The sequence below is a fragment of the Mirounga angustirostris genome, unplaced genomic scaffold (genome assembly GCF_029215605.1).
Source record: "Mirounga angustirostris isolate CCGP_5_RB_7025 unplaced genomic scaffold, mMirAng1.0.hap1 SCAF_7, whole genome shotgun sequence".
Classification (NCBI taxonomy): domain Eukaryota; kingdom Metazoa; phylum Chordata; class Mammalia; order Carnivora; family Phocidae; genus Mirounga; species Mirounga angustirostris.
Window position 1 is genome coordinate 111,670,651 of NW_026991715.1, and position 17,699 is coordinate 111,688,349.

Consider the following 17,699-nt stretch of genomic DNA (forward strand, 5'->3'; position numbering starts at 1 on the left):
AACTAAAAGTCCACTCATCTCTTGCCATTTTTTTTTTTAAACCAGGGCCCTACCTGTTTAAAGTTGTCAGCCAGAAAGACAAAATAGACACAGCAGAATCCCAGCTGCGTGACGATCAGGAAGAAGTCCACAATGTGCCTGCAGATGGGGAAGGGAAGAATACAAAGATCAGGAGGATAAAAAGCAAGATTCCCAGAGAGATATGTGTTTGAACAGTGCTTTTTCCCAGGTCATGATAGACCCTTCCCACCAGATGACAAGGATGAGTGTGCCCTGATAAAAGGAGAAATTGTGCTAGGTGCCACCAGTCTGGAGCTTTGGAGGAAGGTGAAGAAGGTCCTGTGTGGTGACTGAGGTCCCCTTCCTATGTCTTGTGTGGAATGCTGCATGGGGTCAGGCAATCCCAAATCAGAATGGCCAGAGTGGAGCATACACACCAGGACCACAGACTAGTCCCTTTGTCCTCCTCCTCCCCACGGCCTGCCCATGCCATCTCACACCATTTCTTCTAAAACTACAGGGAGCCCTCAGCATAAAGCCCAGGAAGTAGACCCCTTCACCGTCTCTTTCTCTAACTTGGATCCAAGAACCAACCTACTCTCACATAAATACACAGGAATAGATGTACCAGAACAGACCGCTGGTGGAAGCACTGTTACAACAACAGCTGGTGACAACCTAAAGAAAGGGTCATCAAAAGGAAAATGATTAAATGACAGACCATTCTTAAATGGAGCAGTATACAGCAGGGAGAAAGAATATGTTACACCTATATGTGCTGATAGAGATATGTCTAGAACCTTTAATAGAAAAAAACCAAATTTCCAAATAGTATGCACAGTATGGTCAATTTGTGTAAAAAAAAAAGGTTAAGAACATGTGTATGTTTGTATACATACAGAAAATTCCAGAAGTATACCCATGCAACTGTGACCAGCATACACTTTTATTTTTCACTTTATGAATGCCTATTTTGTTCAAAAAAAATTTTTTTTACCATGAACATACATGAACTTCATTAAAGAAAGAAAGAAAGTAAGGCAATAAGGAAGGAAGGAGGAGGGATGGGGAAAGAGGGGTGGGAGTTGGGGATAAAGAGAGAAAACAGAGGGGAAGACAGGAGAGAAAAGAAGAAGGATGGAAAGGAGGGAGGGAAGAAAGAATCAATCAACAACCAACCAGCCAACCAGTGGTGGCCACTTGGCACTATGGCTTCTCCTAGTCACAGAGAATGATCCTGCTGAAAGAATCGCAAAATAAACCTGCATCACAGGAGGAAGCTGACTACGTGTGAACTATAAAAGCCTCCCGATGACCACAAGAAGTTTTCCTGGAGAACAGAGCTTTAATGTAGTTCAATTTAAAAAGAATAGAGGGGCGCCTAGGTGGCTCAGTCAGTTAGCATCTGACTCTTGATTTCGGCTAAGGTCATGATCTCAGGGTCGTGAGATGGAGCCCCACGTCGGGCTCCATGCTCAGCGGGGAGTCTGCTTGAGATCCTCTCTCTCCTTCTGCCCACCCTCATGCACACAAGTGCACTCTTTCTACCTCTCTCTCAAATAAATAAATAAATCTTTAAAAAAAATAAAAAAGAATAGAAAAGGAATTGGCACCTAATGATATCAATGCTCTATCTATACACATATCATTTACTCAAACAGGAAACAAAAATTAGATATTTCCCTCTAGGCATATGAAAAGTTACCATAAGGAGAAATTTCCAAACACCCCCCCATCTCTTGAAATGTGTCTTTCCCCAATAAACCATTGGTTCTAGCTCAGCTCATCTCTTCTTTGAAGCCTTCCTTCTCCTGCCCAGTGTCCTTCCCTTAAAGCACCTATCATGTGCACTTCTCATCTGGCACAGGGAATAGTCCTTAAATCTCCTCCCTGTCTGAGCTTCTAGGATGCACTGCTAGCTCATGATACTCTCTCTACTGGTATAGATTATTCCGGATCTCTTGTCCTCAAGCTTCCCACACATCCTTCTCCTTACAGAGACTACAAGTCCCTAGAGGACCAGGACCACATAACTTACCCCAGGAGGAGCCCTCCTCCCAAAACCTAGAATAAGTGCACCACTTATAAGAGAGTGCTTAAATATCTTTACTGAACAAATGAGTGAATAAAAAATAATCACTCATCATAGACTGCCAAAGCTAGAACGGCCAGTTTACCAATGAGGAAACCAAGGACCAGAGAAGAAAGGCGTCACAGAGCCAAGGCCACCAGAAGAGTGCTTGCAGATCTGAGCTAGAAGCCAAATCCACAGACCCAATGCTCTTTCCATTGCTCATACTATCTGCCACATCTCTCCTCCCTGTCTGAAGGCCTCCACTCTGGGAGTTCACAGCAGCAACAAAAGAGAAAACTGTTTACCTTCCCCAGTGTGCGTGGTTCCGGAGCCAGGAGCTGGGGCTGGATTCCAGTCCGTACATCACTGTGTCCCCATAGTCCACAAAGGGCTTGTTCAGCCTGGGGTTGGGGAGAGGAAGGGCAGAGTGTGTGGGTTTGACAATAAGTGGCAGAACAAAGGTAGCTCACTGAGACCGGGGCCAGTTCCCCACCTGTCACTGGAGAAACCACTGAGTCCTGCATCTAATGCTTTCAAGGACCAGAAAATGTTAAGTCGACAGGCCAGTTACTTTCTTATAATTAACAGCCATCTGGTAGAAACATTTCAGTGGGGTAAATACTACAAAGCACATGGAAGTAGAATGTGGTCTCTGTCCCCTGGACATAAGTAAATATGACAGATAACAACAAACTGAAAAAGAACACAAAAATAACCAGGGAAAGGGAGTGCTGCAATAATTAGCAGTCACCTTTAGCTAGCACAAAGAATTTGGAGTGGTCTGCCTAAGTCCTCTCTTTCAGTGCTAGTAACAGAACCCAAAAGGACAATTTGGCAACTCAGAGGGCTCTCACCTGCGGCAGAAGTGGTGAGCGCATTTCACCAGGATACCCATGCAGTGCACAGCTACAAGGCCTATCACCAGCAGGCTGAGGGGACCCATCTGGAGACAGGTGTTGTGGACAAGAAAGAGAGAGACAAGCAGGTAGGATTAGGAGTGAGTCCATGGAGACTGGATTTGGAAATGATCAAAACGCTACTAAGGCACCTTCCAGTGACAGAACTTCTGGCACAGCATTACAGAGAGAAATGTGATCATGGAGATCAGCTTGGCGAGAAGGGCACCATCTGAACCTTAGCATGCCTTCGAAATGACACAAGATAAGGCTGTTCTAAAACAGCTATAAATCAGCCAAACAGAAGGTTCCTGTGGTCTGGGAAGAAGAGACAGGTGAAGGGGTGGAGGGAAGGGGAAAGTTCTCATTAGAGCAATGCCAGATCAGGAAAAACGGCCCTTAACTAAGGGCCATCCACATCTCTGAGCTATCTCCAGCTCTAGAGAAACCAAATGGCTTTAGATTATAGCCTATAGGGGATGAATCATAAAAGAAAAAGTAAAATTCTCAGAGTTGGCCTCCTAGGGGTGGGGTGTGGAAGGACTATGTAGAAAACTAACAAACTTCTGTTACTAATTCATTAGTTAATATTATTGATAGAAACTCTGAGACATTTTAAGTACATCCTCCTCACCACAGAGTAAGCGCCATGAGGGCAAGAATCTCTTCTTTATTCACCAATAATATTCAGAGCCTAGAACAACATCTAACACACAGAAGGCCCTCAATAAATATGTTTAAGTGAATGAACACTTGAATTTTGCTCTTTCTTCAGCTGAATTAAAAAGCTCTCCATTTTTAAATGTTTTAAATGAGATAGATTTAAAAAAAACACACACCATCTCCTAAAATTTGTCATGATTCTTCCCTCTGCCAATGCAGACCCTTACCAAGATGCCAGCATTTCTCACTGCCAGAGGCAGCCCCAGGAGTCCTGTGCCAATGTTGCCTTTTAACAGGTGGATCAAAGTCTGGAACCATCTGAAGTGAAGAAAGTAGACAAGGGCATGTTAACAATAATGATAGCTAACATTTATTAATCATGTCGCACTGTGCTAAGCGCTTTCATGCATTATCTCATTCAATTTCCACAACAACCCTATGAGATATGTATTTATTTTATGGATGAGGAAAACACTTGCTCAAGGTCACACACCTAGTAAAGAGTTTAGTCAGGATTCAAACCCAGGCAGTCTGACCCCCGAGTCCTCTCCTGGCCTCTGTGCTATAAGCTCTGTTCCCTGTGGCATCTCCAAGAACCCCAGCTCTCTTGGAGATTAGACCAGAGGGACACCGGGGCTCTCTGTAGGCACTTTATCCTTGCCTAATGGCTCTGGCCTACATTTCACCAGAGCTGTCCACTGTAAAGACTCAGATCCAAAACTGCAACAGAGGATGACAAGCGTAAGTGTGAAGTACAGACACTGGTGTGAGAGAAAGATGAGGGAAATAAAAAATAGAAGCCCAGAACCCATAACAGAAATTTTTATGCGAAGTAAACAGATCAAAAGGAATACGGCACCACAATCAGCCAGTCCCTGGTGTACTTTGCGTTTAAAAAAAGTCCGGTGACGGGTATTAAAGAGGGCATGTACTGCATGGAGCACTGGGTGTTATATGAAAACAATGGATCGTGGATCACCACATCAAAAACTAATGATGTATTGTATGGTGACGAACATAACATAATAAAATAAAACAAAATATAAAAAAAGTCAAATGCCAGAGTCCTAGGATTGGAGAAGGCCTCTTCAAATGTCACCTAATTTATCCTTCTGCTTTGAGGACAGATTTTCCCCTCACCTGTTATACAGACTGTCCACCTCAAGCTGTAATTATAAAGCCTTTCATGCATCCTCATTCATTTTTTCACTCAGCAAATACTATCCGTTATATGTAAAACATTGTGTTAATACAGTGGTAGAAGTAAGTATGAATCAGATATGGACCTCGGTCTCTAGAAATTAATAATGTCTCAATGAAAATAAGGCAGATACATTAATAACCATCCAGACAGAAAGATGTCTTCTTAAGAAGTGCCCAGGAACAGGGAGGGGGAAGGGGAAGCAGGTGAGGGGTCACAGAGGGGAGACCTGAGCCCAGCCCAGCAGGATAGGCAGAGCTTGCCAGTGTGCCCATGGGGAAGAAAGGCCTGGGAACACAAGCCCAGAGAGAGACTCGGGGCACCAACATAGAGGAGTGTGTCAGTTTTGTGGCCACTTGGGTGGGGTGACGGTGAGCTATCTGTAGAGAATGGTAACTCCTCAAAGGACTGACAGCAGAGAAGTACCCTCATCTGCTGCATTTTCTATCCTGTTACCTCTAGGATACAAAACAGGTCAAATACAGCATCACTTTGCCCCCAGTCACAGACTCACTCAAGATTTGGCCCCTGGCACTGTCTGGAAATTCTTTTGCACAAATACCCTAAATCCCTCCTAAATGATGCTTCCATATATTTCTTCACATCTGCAATTCAGTAGAAACTGAAAGCAAATAAGATGTGTTAACTCCTAAAGACCATAATAAATATGACCTATCTACACTCTCTGAAATGGAATTTTACTTTTGGTAACCTTTCTCCTACCTCCAGGAAGAAAACCTCTTGACCTTCCTACTGTCCCAAAGCTTTTCAGGAAAGATCAAGAAAATGTCTTTGAATCTAAATGAGAAGAGGCTGAGCACTCTCCTGGACTATCCTGGGGAAACAGCTTAAGGACCAAGGGTATAGGGGTGACTCCTTCATTATCAGCAGCCAAGTGACCAAGAGATTATGGGCAGGGCGATGGGCCAAACAAATGTCTATTTTAGCAAATGTTTAATCCACTCCAGGCAAAAGTAAGCATTGTAGCAAAACTCACTTGCCTACCAGAGGCCTCCCCAAAATGTCTCTGAGCTGGGTTTTATAGGAGATAATGTCCCTTTTAGCCCTGGCTCTGCCAGTTAACTCCATATGACAATTCCCCTCCCTTGTCTGGACCTTTGTCTCAGCTGTAGAATGAGGGGACTGGATAGGACACATACTTGCCAACATCTCTTCAGCTCTAAAACACCAGGATTCTAGGCAACTGGCTAACATTATTCTTTTTAATCAATGGCTCCAAGCTTGGATCACCCAAAACCACAGGGTATCAAAAAATAAACTCCACGGACTGCAAAGTCTTAACTATGGGGGATATAGGAAGGGAACCTTGCAAATCTCTATAGTTCTGTTTATGTTCTAAATCAGTAGTTTTTACACTTTTTTTTCTCGGGAGCCCTTTATACACTTATAAATTATTGAGGCTACCAAATAGCTTTTGCTTATATGAATTACGTCTGGTGATATATATTACAAGTGAAAGTTGAGAAATTAAAAAAATATTAATTACTTAAAATAACAAATTACATGTAAATATAAATAACAGATTTTTTAAACTGTTATTATTTTTTTTTTGAAGATTTTTATCCATTTATTCGTGAGAGCAAGAGACAGCAAGCGAAAGAGCACAAGGGAGGGAAGGGTAGAGGGAGAGGGAGAAGCAGGCTCAATGCTGAGCAGGGAGTCTGACACGGGGCTTGATCCCAGGACCCTGGGATCACAACCCAAGCCAAAGGCAGACACTTAACTGACTGAGCCACCCAGGTGCCCCTTAAATTGTTACTATTTTTTAAAATAACAGATTTTTAATGAAAAGTAGTTCTATTTTCCAAAATAAAAAATGGCATTAATTTACCTTTTCTGCAAACCTCTTTAATGTTTTGCTTGATAGCTGGATTATCTACTTCTGCATTCAATCTGTTGTGGTATGTTATTTTGGTTGAAGTACATAAAGAATATCTGTCCTCATACAGACATGCAGTTGGAATGTGTTTTAATAGTCTCTTCAGACAATTGTGGTAATTTTCCTTTGATACTACACCGAAATTCGACACGTGGTTGTTTCTTAGAAGTTAGTTATAATGTGGAGTCTGAACTTTTCAAGATCCTATCACATTAAAACCTACTGGTGATCTTGCCCTTCAAATGGATCTTTTACTCATGCACAATTTTCTAGTATCACACTGGCCATTTGGAAGATACTAGTTCCCTGAATTATGCAGATCTTCCAAATGCTGGCATATTTCATTATACAATATCTGAAAAAATCCCATTTATTAATATCACTAATCTTATCAGAAGTCTTTAAATAGAGGGAAACTGTCAAGCTCAGGGTTGGATACTAGTTTTTTTTCTAGTTTTGCTTGAAAGCTCAAATTTTATTGTGGGCAACAAATACCATTGATTGTTTTTTCTTGAGGTGATGGTCTCATTCCTTTCATTTTTAAGAAATGAAGTACTCAGTACTGCCAAATACTCAGGTCTGAGTAACCTACAGTTTGTTAGTTCTTTCTAGCAAAAATAGTGCTCTACAAAAAATAAAAAAAGCAATTAGTTCAGTTCACAATTCCAATAGTCACTCAAGGTCTTGTCCTTGAGGCAAGTATCATATTTGGTAGGCAGTAGAAGTATTTCATGTCTACTTCTCATTTGGTCACACAGATTATTTAAAACTCTGTACTGAAGGGTTAAGTAATAAAATAAGTAATCTGACTGCTTCATCAAGGACCTGCTTAAGTGAAACTGGCTTATTCTTCGTACATGTGTGGCAGCAAAAAATACAATGACTAGCATAAGTTGGTGGCACTGCCCTGATTTATACTAATGTATCAGCAATTTTACCCACCACTGCTGCTGAACTATCCGTGTAAACGTCAACACAGTGAAAAGACAAATAACATCTTAGCATTATTATGAAAATAGTTTCAATTTCACAGACTTCTTGAAATGGTCTCAGAAACCCCAAAGGGTCTGAAGACCACACTTTGCAAACAGCTGCCCTAGATAACCTAGAGAAAGCAGTTTCGGTCAACTGGATTCTCAGCCTGCCAGCCTGGGAAAAAGTACCAAAGCTCGATCAACAGCTGGTATAATGTGACCCAATAGGGCAACAAGAAGAAAAACTTGCCCAATAGAATAAAATGAGGCTATTGTCAAAGCAGTCAATAGCTTGACAACATCAAGTGTTAGGAAATAACCTCACTAAACACACCATTATGGAAGTGTCTGGGCTTCCTATCTGCACCCCCGATTAGGGATTTTCACTGAATCCCTAACGCTTAGAAGAGCCAGTTATGTGCATGCATGTACTTTATTCCTTGTATTTTGTTCCTCGTACTTTGTTCTGCGTTCTTTGCTCCTTGGCAAACTAGTAACAGGGTGGAGCAAGGCACAGTAGACAAGAAATCCAGCTCAAAAACTTATCTCTAACACTCTGACATATCAGAGATTCACGAGAGCTAACACGGTCACCTGAATCAGCTTATACCTTAAGCACACCTGGCACATTTTCTACACCTAAATGCTTACGTGGATCCGAGCCCCAGGCAAGTACTCAACCAACCCTCCAAGTCCAAGGGAGAACTTTCCCTGGATCACTTGCGATACCTAATCTCATTTACAGATGGGTTTTCCTGGTTCCATATACCACAATATCAGGGCAGGATGGGCCCTCACAACAAATCATACCCTGGAAAATATGCCAATACAAGCCCAAGGAAGGTATCTCCTGATTTTCTCAATTTCTAACAAGCAAGGAGAAATAATTTTAGGTTGACTACTAGTTATAACCCAATGTGAAAAAAAGGTAATCAGAATAGCTAACAAGCATACATTACTTTCAATACATACAAAACCTGTGAACTACCATCCTGAAGTTGCTAGTGGTTGGTTTTGAACTTCAGAGAGGTCCCTTTAAAAATGAAAATCTAGACCCCATATGGCAAACATTGCACAGACAAGCTGATGCCTGAGAACAAGAAGGAGCAAAAACTGGAAGGAAACTATGGAGACAGAAGCTCAGAAGAAGTATTTCACCTCTGAAGGGAAGCTATCACATGCCACTGGCTGCATCTGGAGCTCCTTCTGCCTGAGGGAAGTGAACTGAGTGGACAGGTTAGGAAAACAGGGGAAAGATGGTCCTCACTGCTGCCAGTTGTTTTCTATGCAATCTTTCCCATCAGCCAACACTGCAAGCAAATGGGGGAATCTATAAAAGCATGCCACATGAGAAATAAGCTATAGAGACTGAATCTTTAGGAGCAGAAATCAGCTAGTGCTAATGTGGACAGACCATATCCTCTAGTTCTATCCCAGTTCACAAGAGAAAATGCCCTGCTCCAGGGGAGACTGCAGCCAGAGGGAGCTTCACCAGTAATGATCTCCAAGAGAAGCTTCAATAGTCGGCTTGGGCAGTCACATGGGAAAGCGTAAGTCTAGCACATGAAGGATCCCTCGATAAGTCACACCCAACCCACAAGGGAACGCAGAAAGAATAATAGCTAAGCTTGGGGAAAAAACAGACAGGCCAAAAAAGATGGAATGCTGGGATCTAGAGAAAATATCAGGGGTCTGTTGAGATTCAGGACTGAGTCAGAGAAATCAATGGGGTAGAAAACCCCCCTCTGAATCTTCTAATTCAAGTGGGTGATTAGCAGTCAGCACAGCTTCACAGTGGGGTCCTCAATTTTCTCTTACATTTGGGGAAACTAAGGCCCAGAGAGGGCCAAACTCCACCCAAATGAGTCATGAATGGGATTCAGTTTCTAGAGATAAGACTTACTCCTCCATAGAGAATGCTAGGCAGACCTCTTCTTCTCAACCTCGAATTTTTTTAGGTGGGGGGAGGGAGGAAAGAGGGAGTGGGGAGAGGAGGGGCAGAGGTAGAGAGAGAGAATCTTAAGCAGGCTCCACGCCCAGTGTGGAGCCCAATGTTAGGCTCGATCTCACAACCCTGAGATCATGACCTGGAGCCAAAATCAAGAGTCTGATGCTTAACCAACTGAACCACGCAGGCGCCCCTCAACCTCGAATTTTTTAAGTGCAGGAGAAATTATTCCTTCCTCCCTCTTACCACTTCTTTAGCCAAATGAACTGGCCTTTTGGTGATGGGGACAGAAGTCTAGGCGAGACTCTGCAAATGAAGCTTCCAATTGAGCCTAGAAGTATTTGAGGTTCTAGCACAGATGACCCATGGTCCTGAATTAAGAGAATGTTCTCTCTAGAAGTTTCTCTTATGTTCAGCACCAGCCTTCCGGGACCAACACAGCTGAAAGGAGCAAAGAATATAAAACATATGGGAGGGACAGTGGCCAGCAAGGAACTCAAATCTCAGAGCTGTTACTCACCCAATCTCTTTACATCTTCCTTCCATCTGTAAAACGGGGAATTGATAAAATAGGGGAGCAAAAATACCTCTAAGGGAGACTATGTTACTAATACAGAACGTAAAAACATGAGTCACACCCAGGAGGGAAGAAGAAATAGCTACTTACGTTGTGCTGTTACTTTCCCCAAACCGCTGGTAGGAGCCCTGAGACGAGAAGTTGTTTAGGCCTTCAGATGGGCTCTCCTCTGGGCTCACATCCGTGGAGCTGTAGTCGTGGTAGTCCTCATTCCGAAGTCTCTGCGTGGACATGGTAGCTGGGGGGACAGGGTCACTGCTAAGACCTCCAGCAGCTGGGGCCTTTAGCTCCAAGCCTGTGGTGGGCTCTGGGGCAGAAGCAGCCATTGTCACAGCAGCTCAGTGACCGCTGCACTATGAATTAAGTACAGTGACAGTGGCTCATACCAAGGGAACTGGGAAAAGTGCAAAGTACACATGGGCGGGCTGAGCTCACTTGGCTTCTGTCTCCCAACCTTCTCAACATCCCACTCATAAATTTCTGAATTTGCCACCATACACCTGGACAGAGCAAAGGTGAGGCACTGCGTGGGATGAGTGGGGGAAGATGCAGACAGGTGCTTCCAGGAAGCCTTCTCTGTGTCTTTGGTTGGGAGTAACTCTCCCCTCCTTTGAGCTGATTTCTTTGAACACTGAACAACAGTTATATTGTATCTATGCCCATCTTCCCCAGGAGTCAAGCTCTCAGAGGATGAGAACCTGACTAGTCCTCACCACATCTTACTTTTCTCCTGCATGCATTAGAAAAAGGACCTTGTTGCATTCAAAAAATCCCCTCCAAATCATCCAATTCTGCTCAGATTCCCCACCAGGTTCCAGAGCCAACAGATGACTTCCTCTCTCTCTCTCCACCATGACCTCTGGCCCATCCTGTACTCTTTAGAGGTCACCAGTGACCCTCTTCCCTGATCCCAGGACTCTTATCTTGCAATAAGCCAGAATTGCAAGCAGCTCAAAGAGCAGGAGCATGAGAGGGCTCACCACTGGCCCTCATTTCAATCCTTCCCCTCCAGACTCTTCTTTTTTATTTTTATGGATTTGCCAACTTTGTAAAGATGGTGAAAGAAGAAACCCTTTCTGTTGTGTGCTGGGGAAGGATGGTGAGGGTATTGTCTCCAGGGTGGACTTTCTCAGTAATGTTACTACAGAAAAGAGAAGAACAACTTCTCTGAGCCACACGATAAGGATACATTTTGGGAGGTCTGTAAGCTCCCAGAATCCTAGACACTATTACTAAAAGAGCCTTCAGAGGTCACTCGAAACTGATCATTTTACAAATAAAGAATCAACCCCCAAAATGATGAAGGAACCTGCTCTGCTACAGGCAGGTAGCAGCAAAGCAGTAAACATAGATCCTGCTGCCCTGCCTGAACCTGGAAACATCTACTAAAGGCACTGCCACTTGCAATGAGGGAATATTGTAACGCGAGAGAGCCAACTTCCTACCCTCCAAGAATCTGCAATCAAGTGAGGAAAGAAAAGTACATGTATCTTAAAAATTACCAAAAAAGTCCTCCTGACACTTGGCAGACGGGCACAACTGCCTGCCTATAAGCAGGCTCTCCCCCAGCATGCAGCTGAAGCCCACCATAAATCTGCTGCGCTGTCTCAAATACCTGGTGAGGAGACAGGATCTCTGTGGGTCATCACAATCCTGCCCAACCCCCCACACTAGCTGCCAGAGGATAGCTCTGTGCTGAAGGCTCCCATGGGTCAAGTCCCAGGGGATTCTTTGGAAACTGGCCCTACTCTGGCCCCTAAGTGATCCAGGGTATCTCATTTTCCCCCACCAACCATAATGAAGAGTGGACCCACATAATCCCACAGGGAAAGTGCCTGGCAGAAAGCCAGTAAAGGCTCTGGAAGTCCCAGAGAGGATGCTGCCCAGCTTCACTAGCAGAGTGACTTTGCTAAATATCTAAGAGGGCATCATTTACTCGCATGCTGGAAGGATTCAAAGAAGTCATCTAGTTCTGGGGGAATTAAACTCATAAGACGGCTAGGGGGAAAATATCTATAAAGTATCTTAATACGAACAGTTGAAAGCTGCTATCCAAGCAAAGCTAATAGGTCAGCATCTATGTATGTCAGAAGGCCTGGATTCTGAGGCTGACTCTATCGCCAGTTTCTTTAGTAACAGGGAATAATTCTATTTACCCCAAATGTGCAGCAAGGGGTAAGGGGCAATAAACTGAAAGACCTCTCAGCATCTCTCTAGTGCTAATATTCCAGGAATCAACTAATGTAATCATCTATGCAAACAACAGCTAATTTCTAGTATTTTCCAACATAGCAAAGTGTCTGAGGAATAGAGCCTTCCAGGTGAATCCTGCATATTACTGAGGGAGAAGGGACAGGATACAGGGACTGACAAATTCCCCTCCCCCTCCCCAACAACAAAGAAGCCACTCTATTGCTTACTTGGCCCAGGCACTCAATTTATTTCAAATACTGCAAAGAGGCTTCTTTACGTTGTGTATAAAAATTGAAGTTACCCCCAGCAGAATATTGCTAAGAAACTGCTCAAACAGAAGCTAAAATCTATAGATCCAAGGTCTGAGAAACAACTGCAGGATCCAGCAAATGTGGCTTGGCAACTGTATGCATGTTGAAAAGAAATAACAGTATTTATGAATGTTAGCTGATGATAAGCTCGACAGAAGTCAATGATTTAGTAACAGATACCAAATCAGCTAATTCTAGGTTGCACGAGGATGAGAACCACAGGTAGAATGACAGCACCGTTTGTTTTGCTCTGCATTATATTCTGTTCCAGTCAGTATACTATTAAGGGGATAATAAACTGTGGTGTAGCCAGGGCTCAGCACCAGCCTGAGGAGGGATGACTAGAGGCACTGAGAAGGTTCAAACTGGAGAACTGGCAACTTGGCAGGTATAAAAACTGCTTTTAAAACTGTCCTATGGATAAGACTTGTCCTGTGGGATGGTGAAGATGAGTCAGAAATAGGATCAGTAGGTGGAAAGTAGAGAGAGGCAGGTCTTTGGCTAGACATAGGAAACAGAGTAGTAGTTGCCTAGGGCTTGGGGTACGGAGTTAAAAGGAATTAGCAGGGGACACCTAAGGAATAGTTTCTTTTGGGGTGGTGAAAAGGTTCTAAAATTGATTGTGGTGATAGTTGCACATCTCTGTGAGTATACTAAAAGCCACTGAATTGTACATTTTAAATGGTTGAACTGTATGCCATGCCATGTGAATTATATCTCAATAAAACTGCTTTAAAAAACCAAACAGATTTCTCGGCCCAATCTGATTCAACCTAAGCATTTTTATTTTTAACCATCTTCCTAAATGATCTTGATTACAGGTGGATTTATAGGCACTAGAAAAATACATATGATCTTATTATGATAGGTACACCCCAGGCCTCATCTCCTACCAGAGTTCATGGATAGGTGATATTTGCAGACTGCAAGTGCCACCCATTATTCTGAAACAATTACACTGGGTTAGACTTTGGAACCCAAGGAAACAGCAAATTCTCTAGATGCATTTTTGTCTATCGCTGGAATTCCAAAGTCATGAACAAGGACACAGACTGTGTTGCTATGTGTGGTCTACAAGGAGGAAAGTGAAAATTTCTAACTTCCACATGATTTGTTTTTAAAGGGCATCAGATAAAAATCCATTTAACCTACCACAGAAGTACATTCCATAATTTGACTCCTGCCTAAAAGAGTCTGGTGAGAGGGCAGCTGCAAAGCAGCTGCTGATCTCAGCAGGCTCTGCACAGGAGGTGCTGACAAGACAAACACGCTCACTTTTTACACACAATCCTAAAACCCACTAAAATGTTAGTACCATGCATGACTTACAGAAGATCTAAAGCCCCAGCTTCTCATCAAAGGCGAGAAAACCAAGGCCCCAGCTGTTAAAGACATGGGATTAGAATACAACATACAAGATTCTCAGTCCATGCTTCTATCACACCATAAATTATCGATCCTCCCTGCAATCTCCCTTGGAACAAAACAGGGGCAAGATTAGGTGTGCAGGGGGAATTCCGCATGACAAAAAGTACATGAGTTCAGAGCTAGATGCAATTATCACTATAGAGAAGTTCAAGAGCAGGAAGTCAGAAAGTTCACTATGCAAGTGTGCAATTCTGCAGTTCTTCTCCATTTTATCACTCTGGAGAGCTGAGCCAGGTCCTCATCTTGGAAATGGTGGTCTATGTGCCATGAGCATCCCAGGAACACAGATAGATTCCTGACTTCACGGAATAGGGAAGCACAGAAGAGTATTTCGTACTATAGAGGGTCATTGAGAACTGGCCCTGGGTGTCAAGGCTTCCAAGAGAAATGTTTGGGAGAGAAAAGAAGAGATGGCACCAAATGCAACATCATGAGGTTTCTATTTTGGCACATTTAGAATGTCTCATCCATGGGACCCCACACCCATAAAACAGAGCTAGCTTTGTGTGCTTAGACCCAGTAAAGCCTAGCTGAAGGAGGGAGACTCAGGATTCCTCCAAGGTTTGGGTTGAGGTAAAAAGACTCTGTGTGAGTTTCCTCTGCGGAACAAAGAGAAAAGCTAGGCTAGATGTTAGTGGTCAGTCAGTCACACACTTCTGGAAGGGGTTATCAGAGCCAGGCCAGCCAAAGTAGAAACCAAAGTCCATTCACTCAGCCCAGTTCTAGGACCTTGCTTTCAGGTCAAGGTGGAAAGAAGAAATGTATCATTAACAGCACAATGACTCTTCAGCATCTGATCTTGGAAGAGATAGCAAGCATTTAAAGAATTCAAACACTCCCTGGGGAGGGGAGGAGGAATTAAAAAAACCACACACACAAGAGAAAGTAGTTGTCTGAGGCAAGGGGAAAAAATAAAGCAGTCACAAAAGTGGACACCCACTCTACTTGACATTCTACATGCTAACAAGTCCAGTCCTAGAATTTCACGAGAACCCTGAGTTGGAAGAAAACCTCAAACTTTATCTAGTCCAAAGCTTTACCCAACACAATAAACATAACCTATAACATTCCCAGATGTAATTGTCCAGTGACAATTACCTCCAGTGACAGGTTGTGTGCTGCAACATGAAAGAGCTCTTATTCTTTGAAAGTTCTTACGCTCACCCAAAAACTACTTCCCTTTGGCACTTGCATCCATTGGTCCTAGTTGTAGTCTCAGGAATACTGCAGAAGAAATGGAATCTGCCTTTAAAATAGACAAAGACAGCTCTGAGCAACTTCAAGCTGCCAGAGAGATGGGGCTGAATGAACAGCTACATGGTTTAAAGGGAAAATAAGAAATCAACAGCAGGCCATTATAACAGCATGGCACAATCAGAAAACAAAGGAAGAGAGACTTAATACCGGCAAAATAGCAGCCTCTTCTTCATACAGCCTCCACCCCACAGTCTCAAACTCAGAGCAAAAGACTGTCTTTTGTGTCCCCTTTACTTCCTCCACAAAAACATCTTTAAAGAAAACATACTCTAAATGTACAAGTTAATTACTGTAGACTAGGCTCTCAACAAGAGTCAAAGAGGGCCTTGATCGTGGTTAAAGTAATTAAAGACAGTCAAAATCATTTTCAGCTGTCAACATTTAGATTGGAATTAATACAGTGATAAGACGGAGGAGGATTTCATGGTAACCTAGAAATAAGTGAAGTAGGGAGACTGCTTCCTGGACAACTGGATTAACCCTTGTCGAAAGGCGACAGTAATGTACACGGGGGGAAGCCCACTCGGATTAGAAGACAGAGCTAGAGGCACAGAATGTCAGAGCAGGAGAGGTCCTGAGGGATTCAACTCCATCATTGTACAGGCTGGGAAACCCAAACCCACTCGAGGATGGGAGTCACCCAAGGTTGCAAAGCAAGTGTCAGAGTTAGAACAAAATCTCCCAGTTCCCCAGTCTCGGTTCTTTCCATTACACCATGCCGCTATCTCATTTCAGCAAGCCTCAAATGACTGCATCCAAATAACCAATATTCCCCAAATGAGACAAGCAAGCTACAGAAAAACTAAAGCCCAGGGCTTGGGGCGCCTGGGTGGCTCAGTCGTTGGGCGTCTGCCTTCACTTCGGCTCAGGTCATGATCCCAGGGTCCTGGGATCGAGCCCCGCGTCGGGCTCCCCGCTCAGCGGGAAGCCTGCTTCTCCCTCTCCCACTCCCCCTGCTTGTGTTCCCTCTCTTGCTGTGTCTCTCTCTGTCAAATAAATAAATAAATAATCTTTTAAAAATAAATAAATAAAGCCCAGGTCTTTACATTCTTCAGGTCAATGCCAGGGCTCTCCACAACTCCTGCTGGGAGCCACCTACCCTCCCAGGAGCATAATCCAATTCTTATTGCATATTTCAGCACCATTTACACAAAATAGCAGGGCGTTAGAAGCAAAACCTACAGAGTGATGAGGCTGCAGAAAAAATCGTGAACATTGGAACAGAGAACCACACCCAGAGCCGAGCCAATCTGGGAGATGGAGAAAGCAGAGCTAAAAGAGGAAGCGCCAGAAGAGGAGAGGACGGGAAAAGGGTGCCTTTTCACATGTCAAGTTGTCCGCAGGAGGCAGTGTGCTGAAAAGCAAACAGCTGCTGGAGCTTGGGGAGACTTGGATTCTAGTCGCCCGGCTGCCACTAACTCACTGGGTGACCTTAGGCAAGCCCCGAGCCTCGATTTCCCCAACTGTCCTAGAAGGGGGTTGCACCAGGTGATTTCCCGGGAAGGGTCCCAGTTCTGGTGTTCTATGACCCAAAGACCCACTATTCGCAAGTCCCCAGCAGGGCTCCCCAGAGGGCGGGTGACTTGCCCGAGACGACTGGGCCCCTTTGGGAAGCGTGGAAGAAGCCTGGCTGGTCGTCTGGGTGACCTTTCCCATCTCGGTACCTCAGTTTCCCCACCTGTCAAACGGCGAGGAGAGCTCAAGGGAGACAGTGACTCCAGTTCGCCTCATCCCCGGAGGGGGGTCCGCATCTTACCGCGGCTGAGGCGGGGAAGCCGAGGAGGCTCGGACCCGCACCCCGAGCCGGTCAGTGCCTGCCCCGGAGCATCCGCTGCGCCCCACAGAAAGGCGACGTGGGTCCTGCCTGAGGCGGTGACTCGCCGCCAGCCCCGGCCCGTCAGCGCGAGGACTCACCGCTCGAGCTCCGGCTTGGGCTCCGCCCCGGCTGTGGCTCCCGCGGCAGCGCAGCCCACCGATCCTCGCCTCAGCGCGGAGCCCCAGCCATCCCCCTTAGCGGCCGGGGCCCGCGGCTTCCGGGCCCCGTCACGTGACCCCGTCGCCCCAGCCAGAGACCGGGTCACGTGTCCCCGCGCGCGCGGCAGCTCCCCTCCTGTCACGAAGCTCCGGAGCCCGGCGCCACAGCACCACCTGGCGACCTGTTGCTGCCACTGCAAGGCAGGGCCCTGCTCCGGGGACCTGGGACCTGGGGCCTGGGACAACTGAGCGCGGCCGGCGAGTCCCTTTAGCTCTGTCCCTCGAGCCCTGGGCTCCTATCTA

At 44.8% G+C, this 17,699-nt stretch overlaps 1 protein-coding gene across 7 annotated transcripts in view; it reads right to left on the reverse strand.

The window, feature by feature from the left end:
• Nucleotides 1–17,469, reverse strand: part of SLC36A1 (solute carrier family 36 member 1) — a 236,950-nt gene extending 219,481 nt beyond the window's left edge. For 6 of the 7 annotated variants that reach the window (XM_064596625.1, XM_054513932.2, XM_054513933.2 and 3 more), the window contains exons 1-6: nt 17,337–17,469; nt 10,324–10,471; nt 3,861–3,951; nt 2,929–3,017; nt 2,380–2,475; nt 54–138 (exon numbers count right to left, since the gene is read on the reverse strand). In XM_064596625.1, the coding sequence (XP_064452695.1) occupies nt 54–138; nt 2,380–2,475; nt 2,929–3,017; nt 3,861–3,951; nt 10,324–10,466 (504 nt within the window). In that variant the 5' untranslated portion in view covers nt 10,467–10,471; nt 17,337–17,469. The other variant, XM_064596626.1, reaches the window with a different exon arrangement.
• Nucleotides 17,470–17,699: the final 230 nt, after the last annotated feature.